This window comes from Etheostoma spectabile, chromosome 4, assembly GCF_008692095.1.
Source record: "Etheostoma spectabile isolate EspeVRDwgs_2016 chromosome 4, UIUC_Espe_1.0, whole genome shotgun sequence".
NCBI lineage: Eukaryota > Metazoa > Chordata > Actinopteri > Perciformes > Percidae > Etheostoma > Etheostoma spectabile.
Window position 1 is genome coordinate 18,705,140 of NC_045736.1, and position 23,992 is coordinate 18,729,131.

The 23,992-nt window shown below is 40.1% G+C and overlaps 1 protein-coding gene and 1 long non-coding RNA gene across 5 annotated transcripts; one reads left to right on the forward strand and one right to left on the reverse strand.

The window, feature by feature from the left end:
• The first annotated feature begins 292 nt into the window (after window positions 1–292).
• On the forward strand, window positions 293–23,183 carry c1ql4b (complement component 1, q subcomponent-like 4b). 4 transcript variants are annotated; one of them, XM_032514451.1, is made up of 4 exons: window positions 293–770; window positions 1,331–1,823; window positions 2,107–2,775; window positions 20,949–23,183. In XM_032514451.1, the coding sequence occupies exons 3-4, from the start codon at window positions 2,236–2,238 to the stop codon at window positions 21,126–21,128; spliced, it is 720 nt and encodes a 239-aa protein (XP_032370342.1). In that variant the 5' UTR covers window positions 293–770; window positions 1,331–1,823; window positions 2,107–2,235; the 3' UTR covers window positions 21,129–23,183. The 4 variants fall into 4 exon arrangements, with proteins under 4 accessions (XP_032370342.1, XP_032370341.1, XP_032370343.1 ...); XM_032514450.1 differs by having other exon boundaries at window positions 1,331–2,775; XM_032514452.1 differs by lacking the exon at window positions 1,331–1,823 and having other exon boundaries at window positions 2,120–2,775.
• On the reverse strand, window positions 8,188–14,492 carry LOC116688436 (uncharacterized). Its single transcript, XR_004331775.1, has 3 exons — window positions 14,480–14,492; window positions 8,579–8,582; window positions 8,188–8,320 (listed from the first exon to the last, which is right to left on the reverse strand). It is a non-coding gene; the product is annotated as an uncharacterized LOC116688436 (long non-coding RNA).
• Window positions 23,184–23,992: the final 809 nt, after the last annotated feature.

The window sequence follows — 23,992 nt, forward strand, 5'->3', positions numbered from 1 at the left end:
AAGTTACACTACTAACATTACAGTATTAAAACAGTTTTTAGTTGTAGCTTATATATAACTGTGATGCAAATAAATCTTCAATAGACTGTTTGAATGGGAAATGTCGATTATTGATTTAACTATAAACAGATGTAGTCATTTTGATTTGTAAAAAGGTCACATGCAGGTTGGGAGGGTGAATCGTGTGTGTGTGTGTGTGTTGTGTGTGGTGTGTGTGTGTGTGTGTGTGGTGTGTGTGTGTGTGTGTGTGTGTGTGTGTGTGTGTGTTACGGAGAAAGGGCGGGGGAGCAGTAGTAGGTAGATGCTGAGGAGAGAGACGCAGGACGGAAAATACAACAAGTGAGTGAACTGTTGCTCTGCAAATAAAGTCGCTCAGCAGCGGGATTTCTGCCGGCTGAAAGTCTTTAAAAGTAATTCGTCAGAATGTGTGATTTTAATTGAAGGTGCGCGACGCGACTTTGATTTGAAATATTATCATTGTTTAATTTTTTCATTCCCTCCGTGTCGGACCGCTGTAAGCGTTGCTTTCATCATTTTGGACAACGCGGTCCGGCCACAAAGCAGGAGTCCCGTATGCTTCAAGTTTAAATATTAGGGTGACTTTGAGTTTGCACCGGAGCGCAACTTCACCCGATGCGACAGTGAAACCGCTCAGTTGTGGAAGGATTTCATTCCGGTCTTGGACCAGTTTTCTTGCGACGTTTCTGAACCTGCAGCATGGAAAAAACAACAACACTGAGAACCAGGTAGAAAAGAAGGAAAAACACTAGGTAAGCCTATCTGAGTTTCTCAAAAGTTTGCTGGTGAAATCCTTATTTCCTCTTGCTCTGAATAAATCTGGACGAGTGGTTAAAATTGGAGAGACCATTTTAGTAAAAGGGAATTATTAGCTATCCGTATTAGAATGCGAGTATTTTTCATGTTAATAGCCGAGTTTTTAGAATGAATGTAGGCCTGTAATAATCAACATGTAGTTGAGACCCCAGCTCGTTTGATTATTATTGTATGAGACTACTGTCTTTACTTTTGTGACGAGTTATACATACATTTACATACAACGCAATATGAATAACCTCTCTGTATTACAATTTTTCAATATTTTTAAAAGGCTGAATACACATTGAAATATTCATTGGCCAAATTAAGTTTTTTTGTTCATTTTACATTTTCAGTTAAAAACTATGTGTTATAAGAAAGGGATTTGGTTTTTGTTAGTTCTTATTTAATGATATGTCTGTGTGTGTGTGTGTGTGGTGTGTGTGTGTGTGTGTGTGTGTGTGTGTGTGTGTGTGTGTGTGTGTGTGTGTGTGTGTGTGTGTTTTCCTTGTAGATTCAGGAATCTCCTGTGATTCTATAATACAATGTTTACTACTTCATCCAAGCTGCCTTTAAAACAAGCTTCCACTTTCAATGCAATTTGGCTTGCTATTTTCTCAGAATTTTCCCCTTTATGACCTGTAACAAATTTGTACTTGGAATGTAGGAGTAGACCAAAGAAGAGGCTCCAACAACATACACACACATAGAGAGAGAGAGAGAAAAAGAGAAAGAGAAAGAGAGACAGAGAGAGAGAGAGAGAAAGAAAGAGAGGTGCCAACCCATCAAAAGAGCCGAGATTTAGCAGTTTCCTCGTTCTTCTCTTCTCATTCCTGAACAGACAAAAAGTGCCCTTCCCTAAATGTGGTGGGTGAGATGAACTCCAGTGGGAATACTGTAGACCCCACCTGACAGCTCTCTGCCTGAGCAACTGAAAGCTTTTCACTGGAGCCTTCACAACCACAGAAGAAATAAAAAAACAGTGTCTCCAATCCAACATCTCAACAGTGATTAAAATATTTATGTTGCTTTTGTCTTGCAAAATGATGTCTTATCATTAGATAGTTGACAGCCCTTTGACATTGTTAACCAGAGGAAACTGAAAAATAAAAGGATACAAAACCGACGTGCTGAACACCAAGAAATGGAAAACCCTATTTGTCATTCTCTACCCGACTTTGGATTTTCTCTTGTCTGAGACTTGCCTGTCCCACTCCTAGACTAGTCTCCCGTTTCCGTTCTCTTCATCCACACAATTAAATATTTTCCTCCTCCATCTTATTGATCCAGTTAATTTCTTCAGCTTTCAGCCTGGCCGGCACAACCATTCCAGCTAAGGGGGAGGAGGACCTCCTCACGCTGGCCGCCTCCCGGCTCAGCCACAAGAAACGTGTCATTGGGGCTGGAGTTGGCGTGGCCATGGTCCTGGTCCTGCTGGTTGCCATTCCCCTATTGGTCCACACCACCAAGGCAGGAGGGTCCGGAGGAGGGGGCACGCATTACGAGATGCTTGGGAGCTGCAAGATGGTGTGTGACACTTTCACCCCCCCACAGGGAGAGTTGACAGCTGTCTCACCTCAGCCCCCAGACTTCTCAAACCGCAGGAGCAAACAGGGGTACAGAGGGAGCCCTGGACTTCCTGGACCACCAGGTCCTAAAGGGCCCCCCGGAGAGCCTGGCAAGCCCGGCCCACCTGGTCCACCAGGGCCTGGACCCGGTGGCTACGGCCAATCCTTCTATAGTCCCAAAATCGCCTTCTACGCAGGCCTCCGGAAACAACACGAAGGGAATGAAATACTGAAGTTTGATGACGTGGTGACCAATGTAGGAAACTACTACGAACCGAGCACCGGCAAGTTCACCTGCCCTCTGCCTGGCATCTACTACTTCACCTACCACGTCCTGATGAGAGGAGGGGATGGGACGAGCATGTGGGCTGACCTGAAGAAGAACGGACAGGTGAGCGTGTCTATTGGGGGTTTTGTGTGTGTGTGTCTGAAAGTCTGGAAAACTTTTGAAACCAATTATCAACCAGAACAATAAAAAATCGGTTTGATTCAGTATAACTCTGAACACAATAACAGGAACACTTTTATAATGCAGGGAAGACACATATAAATGTTTTCTAGCCCTGGTTATAATAATAACACTTAGGGAATGATCATGGTCATGGTCACCATAAAACCAGGGATTACTGTCAAAAGGTAGCGGGAGGCAACAGCAGACTCACAAGTCAAAGTCCAATGTTGACACCTCCATTCACCTCGACCTCCTCCTTCAGACTTTGAAAAAAAAAAAACAAGCTCTAAAACAATATTACACAACTTCCTGTGTAATAAAAAACTTCCTCCTTCTTTCTGACCGAGCAACAGGATAACTCCTATAGACAACTAGAGGGCTTGGTCACTTAAACATATGTTGCTTTTGGTTATTTTCTGAAACAACTCATGCTGTCGCTTTTTCCTGGTGAAGCCTTCAAAACAATGTCATAAGCAAAAGCTCTCTGCCACAGGGTCAACAAAAACGTTGCAAAGGTATTATAGCGGGGCTATTGAACTGAACTGCATTGTTTTGCACAGGTGTTGCTGGTGTTGTGAAATAAGTTGACCACCACTCTGTTTTTTACCATGTTGAAAAGCAAAAAATGTTTCATACCAATAGAACACTAAGAACATCATGATGAAAGTTAAAGCAAAGTTCCCACAAAATATACCAAAAAGAATTAAAATGCTGTTTACTTAATGCAGTTTAAGTAAAATAAAATAACTCCCACTGTATCTCAACCCTTGTATGCAATGAAACTACTACATCCCCTGTGAAATAATCCAGTTTAGTCAGAAAACTTTCAAAAGCCTTGTTGATTTACTTACTTACAGAACAGGGAAAGGAAATGAAAGCAGGATGAAAGTAGAAACAGAGGTGGGACTAGCTTTACATAGAACAAAAACTGTAATTGTACAACTTGCACACAAAGGGAGAGAGAGAGAGAGAGAGAGAGAGAGTGACAGCCAAGCGATCAGGAGGATAACAATCCTCCACGTCTCAGTGGAACACAGCCAAAATTCAACAGCTGGCTACGGTCCTCTGAGGAACTCTGACTTTAACACTAATAAATAAACAAGTACAAATGCCTAGAAAAATACCTTGAATGCTTCCATCTGGAGATCCGACCGTGACAAGCTTGAAGTACTAAGCCCTCACTCTGTTGAGGAGCCCTGATTCTGACGTTTGAGCTGCAGAACAGAAGACTGACGTCCTGGGGATTAGCAGAAAAGAAGAAAAAAAACATGCTTTACATTGTTACAAGTCAAAGTAGGCTAAGTGTTTGATGGTACAAGTACGTTTTTTCTACAAATAATTTACACGGTATATGAACAGACAGCAATTTGCTACTGACCAGAGCATAACTCTGCCGGGCAGCTGTTCACTGACGTGCTTAAAACCACATCTTAAAAGGCGCCAACAGGGGACAGCTCAGCGGGATGCGGTAAACCTTCCTCACTAATCTAATGTGAAAAATGACCAGTTTCAAGTTGTTTCTCATTGTGTGAACATGCACAATTAGCATGATACGTCTGAGTTAAGTTGTTTTTTGTAGACTGGAAACATTTACCTTGCACGGCAGCTGGATTATCGCGATATCACAAGATCACGCGAGGATTGCAGGATCACATTTCACAAGAAAATCCATCTTCTCAAACTTCAAGTAATGCATTTGTGTCTGATCTACCAGCTTACCGAACCAAACCTGTGAGGAGCTACTGGCCACAACTGGCGTGGTTTATGTGCGTTTGATGTCCAGTCACGGTCGATCAAAACAAAAACTGTTTGATCATCATTTGATATTTATTGCCCCTCATTTGGGCTTGCAATACCTGTCTCTCGTTGACTGACTTGCTTGTGTGTTTTTCTGACTATGCATGCTTTTGAACATCGCCCAGCTCTACCTCTGATTGGCTTATCATAAAATTTTACTCATCCTCTCGGCTCTGAGATCTAGTTGGTCTGATGAAAGAAACAGCTTCAATTATAGTAACGTGATGCTTTTTTTGGCAGTAAAGGTAACGGCGTTATTGAGAAAAAAGTAACGCCGTTATTTATAACACTGTTATTCCCATCACTGATGACATGCAACGTCCACAGTTTAAATCAAATCAAAAGGTCTTAACCATTGGAGCGCCCTGGTGCCTGTTTTTTGTAAAATCTTTGTAGTCCTTCTCATTCGCTCTGGCTAAGACTGCATTCACTCCAAATCAGGTGTTGCAGCGATTAGTAAAGAGTTGTGTGGGAGTGTCACTTAAATGGTCCATGTGTGTCTCCGTTGTGTTACCCACTCAAGTACTTTTTGTGTGATTGGCCACTGCAGCGTGACGTCAGGTTGCGTTTCTCCCTAAAAGTTGATTCTGTTTGAACTTGTCGCTTCAGGGCCACCGCGTTTTTTCTGGCATCCCCATCACTGCAACCTAAATGCACATTCAAATGAATGGGAGTGGTGAATGGGACCTGGTGTGAATGCAGCCTAACCCCACTGTTGGCGTATGGAAAGCTGCAGCCAGACACATGACATCATGGCATCGCCTGATGGTTCTTATCATCTACCAATAATGATTTCACAAGGACGTTTACGCTACACCCCTGGCCCCCCCGCCCGAGCTGGCCAAGTCAGTAGGAACGACTAGTGCAGCATCAAGGTCATGCAGCTGGCTTTGTTAGCTTTCCCACTATTTGTCGCAATTCAGCAACGCTATGAATACACCTACAACAACATCATGGAGCCTACTACTGGGAATACATGGAATTCAAACTGACATATGAGCTAACAACTATGATTAAATCAATATGATTTTAGGTTGAGTACAAAATCTTAATGTTTTTCACACTGCTTTGGTTTTATAGACTTCCCAAATACACACATCGTTATGTTATAGATCATTTTTTATACTGATCAAGTCCATACAAACACTTATTCAATGTTTCATTGACAGACAGTTAAATGCCAGATTTAATTGGGGGACTTGGTTTGTTGCGTGCCCTCACAGACATTGTCATTCCTGTCTTCTCTTGCTGTTAAATCTTTCATAGCCTTTAGATGAGCTTTCTACCCCTCCACCTGAACCTCTCCTTTAAACACGCACGCATGGACGCGTGCGCACACACACACACACACACACACACACACACACACACACACACACACACACACTTTTACCATCCACACTGGCTATTGACTCCTCATCCATTAATTGTCTTTTCCATCAACTAAATTATTTAACCCAATTCAGTGCTGATCTTGCCCTCACAGTTTCCTTGCTTTCAAGTGCTCTTGCAGCAGAGTGAATGAGCTAGGTCAATGAGAAAAACCTTGAGGATAACACTGAAAAAGTTTGTCCATTTACAGACTTTGTAAGACATTAATCTGTCATTATTATTGTACCAATCTCTCTGAATGGGTGTTAGATTTGATTTACTCATTATGAGTGGGGATTGTTTTTTGATTATGCACAACAAAACAAAACATGTAAGAATCAAATCCAAACCATACAATGGATAGGCTTGGCCAGGCATGCAAAAAATACTTATTTATGATCTTCAATATTCAAAGGAAAATAATCTCAAAATGAAGTAGCACAATGTGATATCAACATAAAACATAGCACTTTCAAGCTGGGGAGCGGAGTTCACTTCTTGGCGAAAACAAAATACTTTCCCCCAGGAAACGTGTGTTCTTTCCTCTGGAGTGTTTTATCCAAACTACAAGCTTTCTAGGCCTTTTGGTGCCTATACTTAAAGTAATGGGTCAGAGTAATTTCACCCTAGGGTCCTTTGCACCAAAACCTGGAGCCAAACAATCCCCCAGAAGCTTTTTTCACGTGGGTCAAACATTGGGCGAGTTAGCGTTATCAGCTACTACAAATAGTTTATGGACTCATTAAATGATGGAAGTACACCAGGAGTTTATTTAAATAACACTTGCCTGCTGGCTTCTGCTCTCTGCTGCTATGGCTACCGGCAGTGAGACAAGTGCTTAGGGTGTTACTTACATAAACTCCTGGTGTATTTACGAACTTCCCAATCCATTGTTTTATGAGTACATAAATTATTTGTACTACTGTAGAAGTTTGGTATCATTTCGGGCATTATTAGTGGTGTAATTTACAACATACACACATGGTTCCAATAGTGCCTGCACTAAGCTAACCAGCTGGTAACGCTAACTTGCCCAATGATCGACCTATGTGAGAAAAGCTTCTGGGGGATTGTTTGGCTCGAGGTTGTGATGCAAAGGACCCTAGGGTGATATTACTCCGAACACTTTAACTGTTGTTGCTGCATGGCGCTCACTTTTCTTTCCAATGGCCCCTGATAGGACCACCATGGTATTGTCTGTAGCTGTGGCGTAGGCAGAAATAGTATTTTGGGCGGGCCACTACAAAAGTGAATGGGTCATTTTCAAAAAGACATAGAATTAGCAAAAAGAACAAACCGAAAAAACAGCAACAATTTTACCTTCCAACATATACTGTATTACAACGGCAATAGCAGTACTGTCTACAACATGCACAACCAACAAAGCTCAGTCTAAAAAGTTTGTACACAACAATATAAACAAAAAACTGTTGATATTAACCTATTCAGGCTAAAATATATTTGCACCCAAAGAACCAGCAGCATTGGCTCTGCACAGCGCTCTTATAAAATTAACCATTTTATTCCACAAAGAGGCAACTACACATGAACCCAAACAGCAGAGAAGTGGTTCACATACTGCATGACATAGATGAATAGCCTACATCAGACAGAAATTGCACTCGGAACATATCAATTTATAACAGCACTGTTGCTTCAGGACTATCATGAGCAGCAAATGCGTTACCAGCAGTAGAAGAAAATCAAAGAATGAAAACTTCCAGCTAAGCATTGTTTGAATTATGAAAGATATAATGAAAAGTGTCCAGCAAGGCGCCAAATCTTAGACAGTGTATTGAGTCCACAGCAGTAACACGATCAAAGAAATCTAAAAACTTACACTTACACTCACAGATAACTTATTTTCTTATTCAATGTGGGCAAAACAGAAAAGCATTTCAGCTAGAGGCCATTATCAGTGTTTACAACTTCTTATTAAATAGAAAGGTTACTAGGTTACTTAAATAATAACGCAAGAAGCATGAAACACGTTTTACTTAATGTTACCTCTGTGAGGGCCTCCTCTGTTGCTGATGGGCTGTCAGCTTTGCTGGGGAATGCCTACACATGCTGCAGAAAATCTTGTCCCATTTACGCTCTATTCTGTCCAAGAAAACTGTCTGTACCACTTTAAAGAGAAGCCATTTCTGTCGCGGTAACTTTTAATGTACAATGGAATGCTTTGCACATCCATTGTACATTGTCTATAAAGCCAGCTAGCTAACGTTAGCTGCTGAAGGCAGCCCGGAGAGTCTGCCTGTTGTTACCATAGCAACCACCTACGTTCCGGAGGCTTCCTAATTGTTTGATCCTTATTCTCTGGTTCAAACACTTTTGTTTTAATCAGAGGAGAAGAACACACAACTACAGCACTTTTGCTACTATTTTTTTATTACAGACATACATTTGAATATTTTTCCATAACAAAACATATTTTTATCAAATTTGGCTGGACGGGACAGCGAGTAAGTGGGAGAGTGCCGCCCTGGCCCATTAGGCCTACTGACCGGTCTGTAGCCAACTCTCAGTCACCTAGCGGCAGCTAAACACATCTACCAACTGCCGCTGATACGACAGAGCTCTCCAGCTAGCGTCTCAGAGCTCTGTAGTGGCTAAACACATCTACCAGTCTGTTAGATGAGAAGATTAACAACATTCTCATGTTTCCATGGTAAAATATCACAGGAGCTAGCAGGAGTTAACTTCATTAACCATTACAATATATTTTTTAACTCCATCAAAGGTGTCTTTAAACAACTTGATGGTAATTTCTGAACACAATTTTACCAATGGGTAGTTTTAGCAAACCAGATAAGAAGGCACAACATGTAAATGAGACAACTTTAATAACCTGGAAGCACGTTTCTCTCTCGTCTTTTGGTTCAGCAGTCTCTTCACTCAGCACAGGGAGACAAACTGATCAAAAAAAAAAAAAAAAAAAACTTCATCAAACTCCCATTCAGACAGCACAGATGTAATGGTGCCAAAAGCAACAGTAATATAAGATATAAATACTAGTGCTGTCAAACGACTTAAATATTTAATCGCAATTATTCGCATTAATGTCATAGTTAACTTGCAATTAATTGCACATTTTTATCTATTCTAAATGTCCCTTGATTTCTTTTTTTCCCATTGATTTTTCTCATTTTAATGCTCTTTTCAACATGGAAAAGTGGATTGGCTTGCTTTGTGCAAATGTTTTTTTTATTGAAAACAACATTGGCATATAGCCTACTGTAGTGTTCAATTTCACACGAAACATTCTCACTTGAAGCAGTCATTCACACTTGGAGCAAATAATCTCTCACACAATGTAACACTGTCCATCAATAAAAGCGTGAAAAAAATACTTTGACAAGGGGGCGGAGAATTTGCATCAGCTGTGTGCTTGGCTATCAAATGGTATTTCCGACTGGACATGCTGTGATGATAGCTCAGTTCACGACAAACAACAAAACACACAGATCACTTTGGTCTTGTCAATCGAACCATTTGGCTACTTTTAAAAAGTAAACTTTCCATTCAGAATCTTATTGGCATCCGTTTCGGAGTCTCGTGCTCGTCATCCACTCAAAACGTAATGTTACTGCTCTTTGGCCGGCTCGCAAGCCCAAACAAGTGTGCACAAAGTGCCTGTTGTTTTGTTTCCGGTCTAGCTAGATCCAGTGTGGTGTTGTAATTTTTCTAACGTCACTAGTTGTTGCAACAGCATGTGAAAAAAACTGGAAAACTAAAAAAATAAAAAAGTTTGCCAAGCCAAAAAGAACGTAATTTTTTTAAAATAAAAATTGACGCTGTTAAAATTGGTTTGCATCAAAACTGTTGATAACGCGTTTAACAGACAGCACAAATGAATATTGAATTTTAAAACACTGGCCCACTCATAGTGACAGTAAGTAGTTGCAATAGTGTAACAATAGTGTTTTTTGGCATTACTGCCCAACACTGCCAGTTAAAAAATTATATTTACAGATTGTCCATCTTATGCAATGTTACTGACTTTGAATCTTGCTTGCATAACGTTAGCTTTTTGGCTCGTGTCTGTGTGAGCCAAAGGGTTCCATGAGCTCAGCAGACTAGACATATACATTATGTGCCAAACTGTTATGAAAAGCTAAGTTCACATTCTGTCAAACAATATGTGTGTGTGTGTGTGTGTGTGTGTGTGGGGTGTGTGTGTGTGTGTGTACAACAATTGTCAGACAGATATGCGTGGTGTTGATCAATGTCAAAGGGAGCTGAGAATAAGATCCATCCTGAGGAGAGATCACTGCGGGGATTGACAATTATAAAACACATCAGTCTCCTGTTGCCAGCTGAGATGTGTAGCTGATGTGCAAGTTTTTGCAGAGATAATTCACTCAATGAAATGAATCCTCTTCAGTCATCGTGTCCCATAACTCATCATAAGATTGGTGTTGAGGTAGATGACCTTTTCAATGGATATATAATTCACCACCAATATGTACTTTGCCCTTTACAGTGATGAGCATGGTGAGGAAGGGTGAAAATTTATAGCTTGTTGAATGTTGGAGGAACTGGGCTGGTCAGTTGGATTGTCTGTAGTCCCCCCACCACACACACACCCTCATCACATGACATAAGTGTTACCAAATCAACATATAATCTGCTATTGATACACGCTGACCTTGTTATGTGTCAGTGGCATTACGTTGGATCTGACCTACTGGAGAAGGAGACTGGTGGACAAAGCTGTGCCTTATTAAAGCCCAACGAAATGCTCTGACATGTGGCTCAACCTTAACAATGTAAGGTGTAGAGGTTGGAGGAAAAGGTGGATAGTTAAGGTCTGGAGTAAAGATGCATTTAAGGTGACCACGTTAAGAGCTGTAGATGTGTAGGTTCTGATAAAGAGGCATATGTTGTTTTTTATTATAGTACATGGATTAATGTCTTATATTATGAGGGATTAAGCATACATTTTTTTAGGGTGGCTCTCAAGCAACAAGTAGCAAAGTACAAACTGATGACCAAGGTTCATAAGAAATTTAGCTAATAAGATATGAGTTAATTAGATTATAATATCAAATAAAAATTGTGGTGATGACTTGAAGCTTGGACTCAATTAGAGGAAAGGAACATCTTGACTGCACTGGTAGGTGTGATCTGGCTCCTGTGAGAGGTGGAAGCTGCTGATTACCATACGTCAGACAAGGTGTCAATATGGGCCTCATGTGGCACTTCATTAGACAGTTTGATACATATTTTATTATTTGCCTTTTAGGAGCCGTGTTTTTTCCCCAACGGTTGTGTTTGCTGGTAGAATAATTAATAATCAAGACAAATTTTCCATGTGTTGCATTGCTTTAATGTCAGACACACTGGCCTCAGATTATAATGGGGGAACATTTTGTGATAAAGTATAATAGTCTACCTTTCCAGAGAGCATTTCTTTAAGAGCAACAGTTCCTCTCATACACTCCAGCTTGCCGTTGTTTTCTCTTCTTGCCTTTTTCTCAGAACACACTTTTATTCACATGTTCATGCACACAGCCATTATTTGACTACACGTTTCTGTTATAATGGCTGAGGCCATTATATTCTACCAACTAAAACAACCCAGCTTGCCTGTTGTCGTGCCTTTGTTGTGCTTTCCTTTGGCCACCACATTATATCATTATTTCTCCTCATCTAGGAAGCAGGATTTGGTCTCTTTCATAAACTGCAATTTTTGCAGTTCGATAGTTTTGCCAGAGCTAACATGAAAAATGGTAAAAAGCATATTTTAAGAGTAGGTATATCAGAATTAAGCTATTTGCACAGGACTAGTATTACGTGGGGACCTCTAGTAACTTATTGTAGCGGTTGTCTAAGATTTTTATTACATTCAAATAAAGTAAGTAAAGATTCCACTGAAAATTAATTAATTAAATGGCATCTCTGAAGTTTTGACAGATCCTTGCCATCCTATGGGCGGGATAATGTCAGTAAATTTGAGTGAAATACAGACTTAGCTTATCCCGTGCCAATGTGCTCCACGAAACACAGAGGTGGGGGGCGGGGGTGAATTTCTAAATCACATGAGGTTGCTAAGTAATTCTAGACCTGTTCAAATAAGACTTTAGAGGGATATTAACTTCTGACATGTGAACAGATTTGATATGATGAATGAATATTGCTGTTTGTGTCCCTGTGCACACACTTTTGTAAAATACACACAGTTAATGTGAGATAGTAAAAATTATTTCAAAGAGGAATGCTACAATTTACTCCAGAACAAAGGCTGATGCTCTGCAGGTAGGCCGTCCAAAGAACCCATTTATATCCAATTAAGGCATCTCCTCTACCCTCAAAGGTTTTAGTCTAGAGCCAATTAGAGACATTTTAATCAACATCTTGACACCTAAGGTCTTTCAGTGTCATGGCAAAATATTAACATTTAGTATGCCAATTAGTGTGTGAGTCTCCAGTGAAAGAGAAGTGTTACATGTTGACCTGCACAATAGAAACAGGCTGGTACACATGGATGGAGGCAGAAAGAATACAAAGGCTTTTAAAAAAAGGGCCAATTCAATTGTCCTTCTTTTCTCTCCCAGTTTACTCTTAGAGGTCCCACAGGTAAGTTTAAGAGACGCCGTCTCAATCGCCTCGCTCCACTCTGAGAGGTCTTTACATCACAGTGAATGAATCCTGTCAGTTTTATTACCAAAGGATCTGGGCACCACTGTGAAACTAAACTAAACTGAAAAAATAACACACTACATTGAGAGCCCGCTTCCCCAACCTCATTTATACCCCCCTTCTCTGAAGCAGGCATGCTTGATCAGTTTGTTCTCCAACAGGCTCTCCCCCATCACTTAAAACCCCTCTCAACTTTGGCTTCCTTTACCCAAATCTTGTGCTTAGACTGTTAAAAGTGAATGCAGCTGCTCATCCGTCTGTGTGTCCTTATCCACATTTCTGCATACACAGCCTCCTTTTCACTATGTATCCTTATTTTCTCCTAACCCCACCCCCTCCTCCCATCATTTGTCTCTGAGACAAAGCTCAGGTATAAACATTACGAACATGCAGTTTGCTACTGGGTCAATACACATTAAAGTGAAAAAAGTCTCTGGCTAAATAAATTTGAAATACAGTATGTTAGCCCTTAAATATGTCACACAAATCAGTGGCACACAGCTGAAAATGTAGATTTTATTGAGCATTTAGCACTGTCTGTGAATTATTTCTATGCTGTCAATTTCCTCTCTTTCGCAGTCTGTCGCTCCCACCTTTCTCAGTCTCTCTCTCCACATTTATTGTTGCCCCCTAATGAAAAGTGGAGGCAGTGTAATCTTCTCTTTTGTCCCTTGGGTCTCCCTTCTGCCCAACAGCAGCAGATCAAGTCAGAACAGCATTTGGCCGACAGACAGAAATTCACTCCCTTGTCGCTATCAATCTCCGCCGCTGTTGACAATAATCCTGATTTGCCTTTCCCTCTTGTTTCGCTCCCAAAGCCCCGGCGCTTCCACCTCCTGCGCGCTTCAAGAAAACAAGGTTTTACTGTGATTGTTGCTGACAGCCGAACCTGCAGATTCATCTGTGCTGGATTCAGTGTCACAGATCTCTGCAATGCATCAGCTTAGGCTCTGTCCATGAAATTAATTCCACAGTGGCGGATGAAGTATTTAGATCATAAAATTAAGAAAAACAAAAATGTCCAAATTATTAGTTAAAAGTGTAAGTACTTCACTCAAATTAAGTAAAAGCCCAGATGTGTTATCAGAACAGTTAGAAAAAACAAGTATGAACTTAAAAAGTAAACTACTCTCTGTAAGGGGTTTAAATTAAATTGCAATATGTGGTTACATTTCCCAGTTTTTTCAAAGCAATAGATGTAGTATTTTTTAGTGTAAATTGTCAGATTGTACAGTGTACTGTATCACAGTTAAAGTATGCACAGAAAATAAATCCCCCTGATAATGACACTATTATTATTAATATTATTATTATTATTAATAATAATATTATTATTATAGGCTATTCATTATTATATTGTCAATACTGATGCATGAATGCATAAAAAGCATTATACTGTCGGAGCTATACTGTATACTGTAATCTGAAAATAATAATTGTAACTACAGCTGTTAAATAAATGTAGTTGAGTAGAAAGTAGCATTAAATCAAAATAACTAAAGATGCACTTTCCATCACTGATAATCCATTTTACAAAAACTCAAATAATATACTCTTTACACACATACATTACTTATTTGATGTCAAGTAATATTTAATATAAACAAATAGTTTAACCTGGCGATATTTCCCTCTAATCTTTTCTTTTACTGGGTATAACTCAGATTACTATTAATTCATAGTTAATTTATATTCCCATTGTGGCAATAAAATTGATGATGGCTGTGATGATATGCTTAATGCCATACTTCTAAATATATGTGCATAAAATGTATGAAATAGCTAACTTGTCCACTGGATTAGTATATGCAACCATGAATTAATCATAAACACAACACATTAAATGTCGCCACAGTCTAGGGGAGTCGAGGCTAAGTAAACCTACGTGTCTCATAAGGAAGTCAACCATACAAAGACATAAATAACACTGTGTCCTTTTGGCTGGCAAATATAATTAGCTGATGTTTATGTTTTAAAGGCCATTTCAATAAGGTGGTGTGAATACCACTGCTGCAACTTACAGTATGTCCCTAAGATGTGGGTGATACATGTAGGCAGAACCCAGTTTAATCAGATACTTTAATGTTGTCCATGAACACGCAAAGATGTAAACCAGTTTTAATTGTAATCTTGTGCTGTGTTCGTAGCAAGTTACAGCAGCCTGTCAGCCTCTAGCTCAGCTGATACTGTCAGGGGAATCCTGCCGTTCAACCATGAAGACAGATGTTAGACGTGCAAGATGTCAGAATCTCTTTACTGTTATATTTTTCCGAAAAACCTATTAGGTCTCCTCAGGGGAGCTGCTCAGTCCCTTGGAGCAAAACAGACCAACAGTAAAACAACAAAATGTCTCATATGCTGCATGGTTTATCTTAGGTGTTCACTTGAGATTCATAAAAAACAAAGAGAGCTGCTCTTATCAAGATGTAGTGATGTGTGTGTGTGTGTGTGTGTGTGTGTGTGTGTGTGTGTGTGTGAGAGAGAGGGGAGGGGTGTCTTATCATGACCTCCTGCTAGTGTTTCATGGGCCCATTTGACCACTGTAGCCTATCTTGTGCCCCCATTTATTGTGATTGTATGGAGTTATTGAGGAGTTGGACCTATTAGGTGGGAAGCTGCCATGGCTATTCCGACTAACAATTACCATAGCTTGCAGCCGTGTATATCCCGCCCTGATGCATCTGGAGGGAGGGATGGGTGAGGGATGCTGCGAAGGGGAAGGGTCCTCAGGAGACCTGCCACAGCAACTTGCCGTTAATCAATCCGATTTAGACCGGACAGGGACACACTTAGTCGCTGCTCCCTCCAACACTGCCATGGCAGGGGAGAGAAAATGTGTGCGTGACCTGAATCTCATTGGAGTGTAAGGACACAAAAAGATGGATAGATGCGTCCGGAATGAAGAGATAACGATAGGGTAGATAATCGGAGAGGGGTGATGGAGGGGGCGTGAGGTGTGGAGGGAGAGACAACAATTAATGGAGTGATGTGAGTTGAATTAAAACAAAGGAAATGTATTGATTCATTTCTGTCTCAAGGAGGGGAGTAAAAATGTTCATCTTCTCTAACATGAAATAAATGCTTGTATGGAGAAATATAATAAGATAAAATCGGTGGAAGAAAAAACTCATCATTTAATGGAGCATGAGGAGAAATGGATAGTTTGTCTTATTTGATTGGTCTTAGCGATCACAAGAGAGTCAGGGGAGCTTGATGAGTGGTGGAGATGATGGACCCAGAGCCGGAGACAAGGATGGAGTGAGGGTATCATATTTGCATTCATTAATATGTATGTGCTTGTATACTTTATTTTCCACTATTAAATGGATCTTCTGCTTGAACAATTGGTTACTTACCCAATGATGCAATGCAATTTATTATAAGCGGATTTGCTTACTGGGTGCAAAAACAATTTGGAACCTGACCTAAACACATACATAATGAATAAGGCTGCCCTATTGCCATCAAAACAGTTCTTTACCCATGTTTAAATGAAGAAAAGCCAATTATTTGAGTATGAAACATGACCTTACATTTAGCAACTGTGTGGTCTACCCAGGCCCCCTGTCAGGAATTAATGTCATAAGGACAATTACCACATTACCACAAATTACCACATATTATAGCAACATGTAGGGGTAATTATGATCTTGGAACATGAGGGCATCATTAGATCTGCTATTTGTGCTAGCTGCTATGGAAACATGTACAGTAATCGTCAGATGTAACTACTTCTTACATGGCTGGTCATACCATTGCAGACCCAGCACAATGTTTAATCAGACATCCACACACATGAGCCTGTCCAGATGTCGATAAAAGAGTGAAGAATGACTTATTAGACCGTATGACTTCTTTAAATTGTGTCAGGCTCCAGGTTCTGTGGTGTACACGCCAGATAATGCATCTTTAGTGCATTGGTTTTGAATACATGCAGTTGCAGGATGGCAGACATTAATGCAGGTTTTATGAAGCTCATAATGTCAAGCTCTTGTTGGAACTGTGTCATAGGGGTGGTGATTACATTGTTGGCAATTTTGAGGCTATGGTGTTGTTCAACATTCTTTGTCCTTGCCAATGAATATTGTCTATTTTTAGCATTTTGTACAGTGGTGTGAAAAAGTGTTTGCCCCCTTCCTCATTTCCTGTTCCTTTGCATGTTTGTCACACTTAAGTGTTTCGGAACATCAAACCAATTTAAACAATAGTCAAGGACAACACAAGTAAAGACAAAATGCAATTTGTAAATGAAGGTGTTTATTATTAAAGGTGAAAAAAAATCCAAACCATCATGGCCCTGTGTGAAAAAGTGATTGCCCCCTAAATCTAATAACTGGTTGGGCCACCCTTAGCAGCAACAACTGCAACCAAGCGTTTGCGATAACGTGCAATGAGGCTTTTACAGCGTCCTGGAGGAATTTGGCCCACTCATCTTTGCAGAATTGTCCTAATTCAGTTACATTAGAGGATTTCGAGCATGAACGGCCTTTTTAAGGTCATACCACAACATCTCAATAGGATTCAGGTCAGGACTTTGGCTAGGCCACTCCAAAGTCTTCATTTGTTTTCTTCAGCCATTCGGTGGTGGACTTGCTGGTGTGTTTAGGATCATTGTCCTGCTGCAGAACCAAGTTGTTTCAGCTTGAGTACACAAACAGATGGGACATTCTCCTTCAGGATCTCTTGGTAGACAGCAGAATTCATAGTTCCTTTTATCACGGCAAGTCTTCCAGGTCCTGAAGCAGCAAAACAGCCCAGACCATCACACTACCACCACCATATTTTACTGTTGGTATAATGTTCTTTTTATGAAATGCAGTGTTCCTTATACCCCAGATATACTTGGACACACACCTCCAAAGAGTTCCACTTTTGTCTCATCGGTCCACAGAATGTTGTCCCAAAAGTCTTGGGGATCATCAAGATGTGTTGTGGAGAAATTGAGATGAGCTTTGATGTTCTCTTTGCTCAGCAGTGGTTTTCTCCTTGGAACTCTGCCATGCAGGCCATTTTTGCCCAGTCTTTTCCTGATGGTGGAGGCATGAACGCTGACCTTAACTGAGGCAAGTGAGGCCTGCAGTTCTTTGGACGTTGTTGTGGGGTCTTTTGTGACCTCTTGGATGAGTCGTCGCTGCGCTCTTGGGGTAATTTTGGGCGGCCGGCCACTCCTGGGAAGGTTCACCACTGTTCCATGTCTTCGCCATTTGTGGATAATGGCTCTCACTGTGGTTCGCTGGGTTCCAAAGCTTTGGAAATGGCTTTATAACCCTTTCCAGACTGATATATCTCAATTACTTTCTTTCTCATATGTTCCTGAATTTCTTTGGGTCTCGGCATGATGTGTAGCTTTTAAGGTCTCTGGTGGACCTTACTGTGTCAAGCAGCTCCTATTTAAGTGATGCCTTGATTGTGAACAGGTGTGGCAATAATCAGGCCTGGGTGTGGCTAGAGAAATTGAACTCAGGTGTGGACAACCACAGTTATAGTATGTTTTAACAAGGGGAGCAATCACTTTTTCACACAGGGCCATGATGGTTTGGATTTTTTTTCACCTTTAATAATAAACACCTTCATTTACAAATTGCATTTTGTGTTTACTTGTGTTGTCCTTGACTATTGTTTAAATTGGTTTGATGTTCTGAAACACTTAAGTGTGACAAACATGCAAAGGAACAGGAAATGAGGAAGGGGGCAAACACTTTTTCACACCACTGTACATATAAATAAAAGTTTTCTTTATTGCCATTTAAAAAAATATTACATAGTATTATATTATATAGTTTCCTCATGGTTCTTTGAATTCTTACATATAAAGTGGATGTTTGTCAAACTGTTTTAAAATGTGAATAATAACCAACAAGCCCTCCAAACCATGTGACCACATAGGTTGCTGCTTGTTTCTACCCTCTTATACTACCCATTGTAGCATTTCTTCAATTAGCACTACCTAGCGGTGGCAGGTAATACTTCCCACAGGAGCGTTTTCCCTCCTCAGACCTTAACGTAAAGGTTGCACTTTTAAACAAGTCGTTAAAGTTGTCAAACAGTTAGGTATAAACACAGAAATTGGTTAAGATAAAAGTATGTGGTTTGGGGTAAAATCAGTATATTTGTTACGTTACTATGATGTAATTCTGCCACTGACATAAAACATGACATAGATCCATTTGTTTCAATTGTTCCATAAAGTAAAATACTACTTTTTTTTAACGTCACAAACTTTGGTCTCCTGGTTGAAAGTCCAGTTTGTTTGACCCATCCACCGCCCCAACCTAGCCCCTTGCACAGAATGTGGCGCTCTTGTACTTTTTTACCTTACGTCCTGCTTTGCTTTGCTTTTAGTGTCTGGCACACGCCAGCATTACTTTTGACCACAGTAAACAGCTGTTTTCTTTGAAAAAGCTCTAAAACCCCACCATACGCTATATGTGCCAAGCACCAAGCAGTAGGCAGACAAAGTTAGCAACTAGCTGGTGAACATTGTGGAGCATAGTAGCTAAAGAGACATATTTTCCTTTAAGAATTGGTGAGCAAAACCAAACTAAAAAAAGTGAATATTGAACTTAGATTCGTCAGGTGATAGGAACATGAATAAATGCTAATATTGCTCTGTATCTACTGGATAAGTGTGAAATTGGCAACTCTTTGCTAACAAGTTCACCATACCAACTTAAAAGGTGAAAACATGTTAGCCTTGAAAAGCTGAATACCTAAAATAAATAATTAATAGTTAAATAATAGCCCAAATTTGCCAGCAACTGTTACTAGCTAATGACATTGATTAACAACGGTTGTATCTTAGCTGCAACAAACAAATATCCATATATATATGCAGCTAGTAAGTGTATATCTGCACGCTCATTGCCTTTGCTGTAGTGGTCAACAAATTAAGTGATGTCCTCCCTGATGCTATCTTGCAATCTTCATCCGCCTCTTCTCTGCAACAGGTGGATCAGGTGTGAGAGCGACAATCCTCTGGAAAAATTGAATGTTGCTAAGAAAGTTATGTTCTCAGATGGAGGTTTAAGGCCAAAGATCAATCTCATCTATCTATCCAGTGGGCAGGAAGGCATCTGTACTGATCACAGTATGAAACAGGAAATAAAATGGCACCGGTTACATCTAGATGTGAGCCTGGTTTGGCTGGGATACTGTGATAAAATGAAAACGATAAAACCATTAAAATCACTAGCCTATATAAAACGCTAGATTTGAAGACATTTTATTTGCATTAATAAATAGATAACTGGATTTTATGTAATTAACCTTCTTCACATTGAACACAAAGAAATCCACATTTTTCCTCAACCCACAGAGTAACAGTTAGATGGCTGTGGTGAACATGCCTCCATTACAGGTGATGATTAACGTTTGGTGGCAACAAGAGGATCAGAGATTTAAATAAGAGCAGAGAGGATTGTGGGAGCCGAGGCCTGCAGAGATGCATGGATGAGATTAAAAAATCAGTTTTCTTTAAGAAAATATTAGAAACTAGCCAATGAAAACCGTTCATCTTCAATATTCAGTAATGGAAGTACATACATCCAAGATCACAGATACATGAAAGTACAAAAAATTGTATTCAAATTATGTATGTACTGTATTTACTTCTAATTCATAGTTCCTTTTTTCTATTTAATGAGCTTTATTGACATGAAAGTTCTGAAACAACGTAGTAGGTAGGCTGTGTTATCTTGCCTTTAAGTGTCATTACAAACAAACACACCTTTTTTGAGATGAGTGAAATACTGGTCATAATATCGGCATCTGAGCATGATTTTACAGATCATGTCACCACCCCTACTTTAAAATTCATAAACACTGCTCCACATTTTCCTCTGTTCAACTTTAGCCAACCTCCTTCTCTTTCTCACTTTTTTTTTAAAAGTGCAGATGTTCTTACTGTATGCAAAACTGCTCTTCAAAAAGCTGCAAAGCCTAAAACAATTGAGAGAGTGAGAGAGTGGCATTTTTTGAGAGTTGCATTTTCCCATCAAGCTCTGTATTGTTGAATAGGTTTTTCACTCAATTAAAATTAACCTTGAGTTGAAGCATCAACTCTTTGTCATACTGTATGTGGTATGAAGATGGTCAAATTTATAGATATTTTATATCAGCACAACATATGTAAAATTCTGACTGTGAATCACAACCCGGAACTTTGTCATATATCTCTCTCCCTCATCTATTTACTGTTTATAATAAAGGCTTAAAATGATCTACTTTCTCAATAGTAGTTCTTTATTTATTTCCATCTTTGTAGCCTATTAACAACTTTTTTTTTTTTATCCCTGCCTCAGGTGAGGGCCAGTGCAATTGCTCAAGACGCAGACCAGAACTACGACTACGCCTCCAACAGTGTCATCCTGCACCTGGATGTGGGGGACGAAGTGTGTGTACAGCTGGATGGGGGCAAAGTTCACGGCGGAAACACCAACAAATACAGCACCTTCTCTGGCTTCCTCATCTACCCTGACTGACAGTATACTCACATTTATATACTCTCTTTCTGTAATCAAGCAAAAATTGTCCTCTCCTCTCTTCATCTAACACCACCACGACTACATCATGTAATTTGTCATTTCAACGCTCTTCAGTACACAAAACATGAAAACGTAATAACATGATCATAGTTAACAAATTTGTGTAAAAATGAATATAGTATTGTATATATTACCAGTTAGAAATCTGATACATTATTCAAGATATTCATGTACAGTAGGCTATGTGTACGCATGGGTAAAACACATAACGCACATCTGTTTTTACATTGACACACACACACACACACACACACACGCACACACACACACACACACACACACACACACACACACACAACACACACACACACACACACACACACACACAAACACACACACCACACACACACACACACACACACACAACCACACACCACACACACACACACACACACCACACACACACACACACACACATATACACACAAAGGCTTGCTCATATAAACTGAACTTCTCCTATCGGTTGTTACACTGAGACAAGATGACCATTTCAGCCACTGGTCTGAAATCAGCTAACATGATCTCTGAATGTACACTGTAAATCGAAGTGTGTGTACTTTGTGGCTACAGCCTCTCACATTTACTGTGAGATACATTTCTAAGCGAGAAAAGTCACGACTGTATTGATTGCAGCTCATAATACAGCCAACACCATGAACAGTGTGTTGTGTGTCTAAGTTCATGCCGATGTGCGAGCAAAAGCGTATGTTCACCCTTCAGTTTGTGTCGAGGATTAAAAGCATCACGTTGCTGTTAGTTTGACTTGCACAGTCCCCGGGTACTGTTATGGGACGGGCTGTCGAGTTGTTAGTAGCAGTCCCTTAACATACACAGTATAGAGGTTTAGCTCTGAGATTTACCCTGAGCCAGAGCTCATGGCATGTCCGGCTATGATGATCTGATCTGAGGCTTCCTCTACAGCCTTATCTGTTCAGTCACACTCACATCTGGCATCCACCGTTTGCTGTATGACTTTGCTGAGCTAGTTTGACATTTTAGTAAATATGATTGTTTTCTTTCTTGCCAAGAGTTGGATGAAAAGATGTATACCACTTTCTTATCCATCTGTTCACCATAATGCTTAACTTAGCACAGCACAACATGGGGGTTAAAAAACGTTTTGGGTTGTTTGTATTTGTTTAAACCAATCACACTCCTCTTGGGCGGCGCTGAGCATTTATCAAATGACGGTGCCTGTCGTTGATGTTTTACTGCCATAGGCCATACTTATAGGTTTTCTGTGCCTTACACTATCTTTTTTTCATTTTTATGCGTGAGAAACTCCAGACGATATGAACAAGCTGATACAAACAGCCATCTGATGAGGATTTCTTTTGACAGTCAACGCAAATGTTATTACCCACTTTAAGAAATAAATGCAGATGCTATCTGAGGACATTAATTGTGAATCTTTGTATGTAATTGGATGTAACTCACTGCTGTAAATAAAAGACCCCAAAATCCTGACCAAGTTTAATTCTGTATGGTGGGAAAAACCTGTGGGAATGAACAACAGAAGCATGTCACTGTGTTCAAAAGTTGCATCCAGAAAAGGTATAACAATGTAACCAATTTATTATATTTAACAATTCTGTGATATAATGCTAAGACGGGTACAATATAATACTCCTTTGAGCACATCTATTGTAGTTTTAGTGCCATGGAAGAAGAGAGCTTCATATGAGCCCAGCAAGTGACACATGTCTAGCTTTGAAACCTAATAGCATGATTGTAAACCGATGAGATTTGGATCTTTAATTGAGAAACCCTCCTGAGTGGCTTTACATAATCTCTGCGCCATGCTGCATCCTACTGTGTGTGTTTTCTGGAGCTGTTACCTTTGTTTACAAGCAGTGTGGATTCATTGTTGTCGCTGTACTTTGCAAGCTGAGTTGTGTATATTTGTTATGTGTGAAATCAGCATAGATTTTTCTCTGCCCTTGAAGACCATGAAACACAATAATAAAAAAAAAACAGATTATTTTGCTGTCACTGAATCAAAATAAAACCAGTGCTTTCTTCATTCTTTATTTTCTTCTTGTACTTAACAGGAAAATCAAGAACTCGGCAGGCGTTGGCATCTGATGTGATACATTTTTACTGCTCAGGGTGTCTTTTTAATTAATTACAAAGATCTCAAGATTTGTATCAGCATTTGTCAAACGTATCACAGATCGATTGTTCAGATATGAAAACAGCTGACAAATATCTTCCAGTGTTTCAAACAAGAGAGGAATTGTAGCTTGAAAACACAAATTGGCCAAATATGTATTGATATGTCTGCAATCAGACAGAATTACAGCTGCAGCAGCTTGTTTCAAGCTAGCTTTCCAATTATAATATAAGACTTGCTACTTCACCTGCTGCTGATTATCCCCTGCAAAGCCACACTGTGAAAACGAAACACTGGCTGAAGGGAGTTCTCACCTCACCAGAATAAAACAAGCAGATGAATCTTTAATTAAAGGTGAGAGATAACACTCTTCTGGATGAGGAGGTTCTTGCTGTATGTGATGCAAATGAAAGGTTTGGGAGATGTTGGACTGGGTGGGGTTGGTAGGGTTATCTCAGCAGTATGTCCAACCCCCCACCACCCTCTTAGTCCCAGTGCTCCCTTCTCACAGATTCCAACGCTACGTTAATTGGACAGGGAGAGAGGGCTGAGGAGGGAAACGTTCAGCCCCATTAGCAATCCCCCTGTGGAAGGCTGAGCTGAGAGGATCACAGACTCACAAATAGGAGGATTAAAATAATCAATAGGCTTCACTCTCTCTCCTTCAGCACAGACGGGTGTTCCACAC

What these genes read in the sequence shown, in the direction of transcription:
- c1ql4b (XM_032514450.1), top strand. Translation starts at nt 2,236, where the DNA reads ATGGTCCTGGTCCTGCTGGTTGCCATTCCCCTATTGGTCCACACCACC. An exon ending in ACCTGAAGAAGAACGGACAG is followed by an intron (nt 2,776 to 20,948) that starts GTGAGCGTGTCT and finishes TCCCTGCCTCAG; the next exon opens with GTGAGGGCCAGTGCAATTGC.